The sequence below is a fragment of the Telmatherina bonti genome (genome assembly GCF_933228915.1).
Source record: "Telmatherina bonti genome assembly, chromosome: 2".
In the NCBI taxonomy this organism is placed as follows: domain Eukaryota; kingdom Metazoa; phylum Chordata; class Actinopteri; order Atheriniformes; family Telmatherinidae; genus Telmatherina; species Telmatherina bonti.
In genome coordinates this window covers 23,661,937-23,669,326 of record NC_136620.1, presented here as the reverse complement: position 1 = coordinate 23,669,326, position 7,390 = coordinate 23,661,937, and the positions used below count along the sequence as shown (strand labels likewise).

The 7,390-nt window shown below is 41.4% G+C and overlaps 1 protein-coding gene across 1 annotated transcript in view; it reads left to right on the top strand.

The window, feature by feature from the left end:
- Nucleotides 1-2,763: 2,763 nt before the first annotated feature.
- The window catches only part of wnt7bb (wingless-type MMTV integration site family, member 7Bb), a gene marked incomplete at both ends in the record, with an annotated part of 29,146 nt that continues 24,519 nt past the window's right edge, over nt 2,764-7,390 (top strand). The window contains 2 exons of the mRNA XM_079259639.1: nt 2,764-2,846; nt 6,726-6,956. Coding sequence (XP_079115765.1) covers nt 2,764-2,846; nt 6,726-6,956 — 314 coding nt within the window. The remainder of the gene's footprint in view (nt 2,847-6,725; nt 6,957-7,390) is intronic.

The window sequence follows — 7,390 nt, the reverse complement described above, 5'->3', positions numbered from 1 at the left end:
TTTAGTCTACCTTCAGGGCGCAGCAGAAGGGATCAGTTAATTAGATTCTACCGTCAAAGTAAGGACGAATAGGAGGCACTTCCTCCAAGAACTCACTCACCTTTCAAGTCCGACCCTTCTCTCAAGTTTCATTTTGGAATTTTTTTTAGCCACCTCTCAGGTCGCCATCAGCATCTCACCTGTGTTGAACAATGGATTGCACGCGGTCGAAGATTTCCACAGAGCTCCAGCTTCATGTCACGGAACGTAGAAGGTATACGTGCGTCTGGGGGGGCTAGAAAAACAGGCAATGTAAAAGCAAAGCGCGCGACCACTTCAGTGCATGGCCTCCGGACAAAGTGGGAACGATCATGCACAAACCCCTCCGAACGTGGAGTCTTTACGTGTTCCTGTGTTTTGGCATCATATACCTCAGACTTGGGTGAGTTTTTACTTCCTCTAATGACACGCTGTTTTGATCACGTGCGCATATCTGAATATCACTTTTATTGTAAACTTACGCATTGAGGTCAGGAGGCTTTGATTGCCCTCTGACCCCAGATTTAAAATCTAAAAATAAACTAAGATGTAACACACCACCACTATCAGTTATTTTATTGGGAAAAGTTCTACTAATAAGGGAATACGTAAAAGTTGCAGAGCTGTGGAGATATAAACACACACGGATCATTCATATTTGCTGTCAGAAGTGTTACTTCACCATATTCCCTTCTTATTTTGTCACACGAGATCATGGAGCCACTGTTTGTGCTCCAGCTTCAGCTCAATACCTTCATTAGTGGCTGCAGACTTAGTTGCATTTCCACATTCCACCGCCCAGACGGAGTTTTTACCTGTTTTGCAATAGCTCACCTTGATTTAAAAAAAAAAAAAGAAAGAAAGAAAAAGAAAAAGAAAAAGGGACGTCTAACCATTTCTTTTTCTTTGCTGTCTCTGTTGCACGATCAAATTAAGACCTCAGGAAGACAAGAAACATGCCTTTTTTTGTCATTTTGTGGTTGTAATTTTGGTTGATGCCTCATCTGAAACTCAAATCATGACATGTAACTTTATATTCCAACTTTAAATAATCCCCAGGCCTCGTTACAGCCGTAAGTATGGTATCAGTGTCTTTCTTGGAAAAGTTACGAGGGCAAAACCCCAACAAATCAATATGCTATCCGAGCCTTTCCGTTCCTATATTATTCATCAATAGTTATACGTTTTATGTTTTCTATATCAATTGTGACCAATGGTGCGTGAAATAATCTCACTATAAAGTGGAATAAAAGCTGCCACCAGGCATATTTTCAGCGATGAAACAGACTGCTACAAGTTTAAAGCGGTTGTACCGGTTTCCTGGTAAAAACACGCGAGTCCTGCAGCCACAATGAATCAAACAGCCAAAAGTGTCAGCCCTCCCTGTGAGAACCCCGCGAAGCCTGAACTGACTCCTCCGAGTTCCAACTTCGCTCATATCACATGACAGTAGCTCCATTATGAGGTAAAAGTCACCCATCTTCGTGTTTACTAATCCCGAGCAGTTAGCTCATTCCTTCCATCCGTTCACTCTGGCTGAATCTTTCATGGTACCCTCTTCACTTACAATGGCTGGAGCCTGCAGGTGTTGAGTGAGAGTCACGATGCTGAGACGATAAAATAAAAAGCCTGTACTCATTCAGCTCCGCAGCAAAAAAGAAAAAAAAGGAAAGGAAAAAATCCTATTTCCTTTCAGATCGAATCTTCTTTAACAATGGTGCCATTTTCTACTATATATATATATATATATATATATATGTGTGTGTGTGTGTGTGTGTATGTATATGTCTCCACTATTAAATGTGAGTATTCAATTCAATTTAATGTAGGGCTTTCAAAGGAATGTTAAGCAAATTACAGCAGGAGCTACACAGACAGACAGGCCATAAATGTTTAATTAAAAATATCGTAATGCCACAGGAAATAATGTTACTGAAAAGCATGTTTCAGTACCGGCAATCGTGCTTCACATATCTAAGAAAATATTATTATTATTACCATAGAACACAATTCTGTGCAGGTTTAAAAACTGCTATATTCTTACACCAGGAATCGCATAATTGGGTGGGCTATAAATAGACCTGTGTTCTTTCACGTTGACATAAAATTAAATGACACCTGATGTAGCCGAGATGGTTTTAAATTATGACACCAACTTGTTGATTCCAAATCCCACGTTTTCTTTCTCTCTTTCTTTGCGCATGGAGCGGTGATGATGGTGTCAGACTGCGTCTATGTTTGTTTAGTTTTAAGGCTGGATGGTGGGGTTGGGGTGGTGTTGATCGCGGCGGAGGGGTGTTGGAGGGCTGATGATGAATGAAACCTCCTGCGCGTCTAACGGGGATCGGATCAGTGTCACCCCCCATTGTCCCGTTGTGGCAAAGTGGGCGGATAGCAGTGTCTCTCCCTGTCCAATGGCAGGGACGACTCTCCCGAGAGTGGAGAGAGGCACTTTTCTGCCATGCAGAATCCCTAAAACCATCATCATTCCGGCTCGGAAACCCACAGCAGTGTGTAACAACCTCTGCTGCTGAGAGATGACAGAGCCAATCTCAGCGCACAGTCGGCCCTGGGAGCTCGGAGCTGCGTAGACCCGCCGCACAAAAGACGAGGAGACGCAGAGCAACTTCTTTCATTTTTAATCTTGTGCGAAAGGGACGTAAAGCCTGGAATTAAGGGAGTTTTTCCTCATCCTGTTGGCGTCGTCTCACTCTGTCCGAGCGTGACCATTTGCTCAATGTCATCATGATCATCCTCTCGTCGCGCAGTGTACTGCTGTCAGTCTACTACCCACAGATCTTCCTGATCCTGACGAGCGGCAGCTACCTGTAAGTTTCAGCCAATTAACGGGTCCTTAATTAACATAGAGCATGCGCGCGCGGGGGCTAAACATAAACAGCACAGAGACAACGGGCTTGATGTTACTTATTTTAAGAAAACTGTGTTTTATTACAGCCCTGTCAAAATAATATTCCAGCTTCTTCACACCCGAAAATATCGACGCTTTTGTTCAAGCTGCTTAGTCTATCAGCACACCGTGTAAACAGCACAAGGACCAGGCGTAACCAAGTTAGGAGGTACATTTAATTGAACTCCATTGCATTTATGACGTTCGTTTCAATGTTATACAAGCGTAAAGAAACAGGTCGTATCGATCAATGGCAAAGCCACCCTGGGAATGATCCACGTGGGAGTGTGGCGCGTCTCTGCGTGGATGAACTTGTCTTCTGAGGAAGCATCGACACTTACATAGATGTCGCTTAGCGCAGCTCTTTGCAAGATTGAAAAAAAAAAGTTGTTTTGTGGTAAACTGGTACATGGATTCGCTTTGGCCACAGAGTGGCAGAGATGTTCAAGACAATCGGATGCGGAGATTCTACTTTTCCCAGGACTGAGGCTGTCTGCTGTTTTTACGCTTCCAAGCACTGTTGCGCCGCCAGAGCGCGTGAAAGACAATGCTTGTGCTCTCATAAATTCTACCTTTTTTTTTTTTAATGTCATTGTTATAACAACCCCCCTCCAACGTGCTCCTGGGCGACACTCTATTGCTGCGGCTTTGAATTAACCAAGGAAGTCTTTGCAGGAGGAGAACACTGGCTTGCTTTAAGTTTCCGAAATAATTACTCACCCATGCTCCCTTCTTTTTTTGTCTTTGCCGCCCGGAGACCCCAAACCTGAAGCCGAAATAGATGTGGTTTTTGGTTTTCAGTTTGAAGTGAACTACATAGCTATGTATAGTGATGGCTTGGAGATCAAAGCTTGTTTGTTTTGATTGTTTGATGATGACGGACGTACAGAAAGAGGAGCTCATACAGATTCATATTAATACAACCTCATTTTCTTCCAAACTGGTGCTTCATTGTGGGTGCAAATATAGGTAAAACAGATATATCTAGATTGTTTTGAGTGAAAAGGGATGCCTGTAAATAACCAGCAAAAGAAGAAAATCTTGTTGACCATTAAACACACTGTTCTTCGAAAAAGAGCATCTGTTATCTTGATAAGTTGAGTTGTGTCTCAGGCATTTTCATGAGTGCATTCCTCAGTAGATGATGCATGCTTGGGAGTTTAACAATGTTGTAGGTCCAGAGTGTTCTGTGTGATGGAGTAGGTGGCTTTAAGCAGGTACTTTGTCTGTGGGTCACTCTGCACTTTGGCTGAAGGCGTGAGCTCTTCACTGACTCTGGTTAAGGTTGAAGTGTTCTCGCGTAATCTGATTCTCAGTGAGGATGAATTGGTGTTTGTGTTTTGCGCTCAACTGATGTGCATAATCTCTTAGTTTAGAAGTAAAACTCATATTTAGTTAAACGTTTTTACACAGAGGCTCAACTTTAAAATAATAATTTAAGCAACAACAAGCAAGTGCAAGTGCATGTTGGTACCGAGCAATATTTTTACAAGGAAGCATATTTTGCTTTGTATCATAAACCTAGTCACTAATCAACACATTTTAAACCCCTTGATGCATTAAAATATGTTTGCCTCATTTTTCAGTGTTGACAGTATGTCTGATGGGAGATCTGTGTGACTGTGGGTGAGCTGTCCCCTAGCCACTGGCATACACACAGAGTGTACACTAAACAAACAGAATTGCATTTGTGCTCTTTGATGATGCAGGGATTTAAAAGCTTAGCTCTGGAATTCCCTGTTTGGTGTTTGATGGTTTTGGGTTGCCCATGTAGACTGTGTTTCTGTGAGTTATCAGGTGAAGGACATGTGGAACAACCTAAACAGGAGGTTTAGTAAGAGCGGGCAGGCTATTTTCAGGCTTGTAAATATTAGTGTGTTTGTAGATGTCTGGAAACAAACCAGCTTTATTTTACTATAATGTTCACCCTACAAGACAGTGAATTAGTAGTTGCATAATGCTGGTTGTAATGAGCATTCCCTGAAGGCTTCTATGGACTGCATATCCTCGTTGCCATGAACAACCACATATACAGCAGAGGGTCACAAAGGGTCAAAGGAGTTCAAGCCTCTTTAACAACACAGAGAGCAAAGAGGGATTGAAAGCAGCAGCGGGTTTAGATAGTATACCATGGATGCAGAATGAATCTTTCCGTTTTACCTCTTAAAAATTTACAACCCTTGGTTGTTAATGTAATGATGCTCATCCTTTGAGAAGCAAATCGAGTTTGGCACCTTGCCTCATCAACATCTGGCTTTCTTCTTCTCTGGAAATAGGCATCTTAACATTTTTGTTGTAAATGTGAACGAAAGAAAAAGTGTTTTTAGAAGTCTTTCATGGTAAAGTTTATGCAAAGTTTTGTAATACTAACAGCATACACAGACACTTTTCCCTTTTATTTGCTTTTGTTTGCTTCTGTAACAATAAGACCAAACGAATGTGTGCGCCTCTCAGTTTGGGAACAGAGGCTCGTTTCACAGCTGTTCAAATTTGTTTGAATTTGTGTGCCTGAAATGGAAAGGGATGTTTTTTTTGTTTTTTTTTTCTATTTCTCTTTTTTCTGTAGGAAAACTTAAGCAATTGTCAAAAACATAATATTGATATATAGGAGTGATTTTTCAATCAACTAACCTTTCTTTGTTTTTCGTCAGTGGTCTCTGAGTAAGAGTGCAAGTTTGAAGCTTCATGCAAAGCACTAAATTCTTTAAGTGTTTCATTTTTCTTGATATAAATGCCCCTCACAAATTCTTCCATTTAACTGCATTCTCTGCCATTGCTTTCACTGACAGACACACAACTTGCCTGTTAGTTTGCCCTGTTTGTGGTTAATCCTCTGGACGTCGACGTCATACTTCAAAGCTTGTGTTTGCCTCCATCCTCATTTCTGGCTCCCTGTCCCTGACATGTTTGAAAAGTATGTATCTACATGGTTTCAAGGGCTATAAACAGAATCTTGGAGAGAATCAGCACTTTGTTTAGTTGTAATCTAGTTTGGCCTTCTCAGGCAGTTGCACAGCCATCTTAAACATCTGCTTTTATGTATTTACAACCAGAAATCAGATGTGTTGTGATCTCTCAGAAAAGAGAAGGAGGTGCGTCATTTTATATACATTGCAGTAATACCCCTTGAATAAAGGTGATTTGTGTTGAATAACCTTGATAAATTCCACGCTAACCAATCATTGGATGTGGCCCAAGAAAAAGCAGTCTCTTGTAGAGCATATATGCTGCACCTTATAAGTCTCAAACTCATAATTAAACAAATCATGAGGTATAATATTCGGTTTGACAATTGTTTAAAAAGTGAAAGCTGCATCTATGGCGTAAGAAACCATGCAAGTGTACATTGTATTTACATAAGAGCCTGGCAATCGTTCACAGCACTATGGCACCTAACAATTAACACAAAAACCCAAACTCATTACTCAGACTCCCATCATCCAAACCAATGTGGAATTGTGTTGTCAGTAGTCAAATAAGCATATTGTGTTCTCTCTCTCTGGGCTCTTTTCAAAAGTTGCCTTGTCTTTAAAAAGTTTTGCATTGGGCAAAGTTTTCAGGCTTTTTGATTTACTTCTACTCTATGAAACAGCATCACGTTTATGGGGTGCAGCTTTCACTTCATTATGGGATGTGCATCAATCACTGGCTGAATTAAATCCTGTTCTGGAGAATTTCATGTAAGTGAGTCAATTTGACCATCCTCTAGAAGTTCTAACCAAGTTTGTTTGTGTGTATGTGTGTGTGTGTGTGTGTGTTTCTTTGATGTGTGCATGGTTTTTTTCTCTTCCTTTGGCAGGGCCCTGTCCTCAGTGGTGGCCCTGGGTGCCAATATCATCTGCAACAAGATTCCAGGACTGGCACCTCGCCAGCGGGCCATCTGCCAGAGTCGCCCAGACGCCATCATTGTTGTGGGCGAAGGCGCCCAAATGGGTATCAATGAGTGTCAATACCAGTTCCGATATGGACGCTGGAACTGTTCAGCGCTGGGGGAGAGGACGGTCTTCGGTCAGGAGCTGCGAGTAGGTCAGTCGGGTTTTTTCGCAAATGGAAAAGGACAGTGTGTGCTTGTGTCCATAAATGTGCTCCTTTTGATGGATATATTGATGGAAATCTCTTTGACGGTTCCTCCTGTACCTGTAAGAATATTTAAAGATTTTTTTCATACTACTTACTTCTTTACCAGACTCATTCATTTTGTAAGTGGAGATGACATGAGCTTTAGGTTTTCCCCCTTAAAGGTCAGTTCTGAGATAGCGCTTAGAACTAGGGCTAATGTCTTCTTCTGCAAAATCTTGTTGTAAGTTATCCAAAAAACCTGCATGATGTTGCAGAGATTCTACAAAACAACAAAACAGTTTAACCTTTTCCCTAATTGGATTACACTCTGTCTGAAATCATATTTTGACAGAAGATGCCACAACAAAGACTCTGCAGCCATGACACTACAAATGATTCATTAGT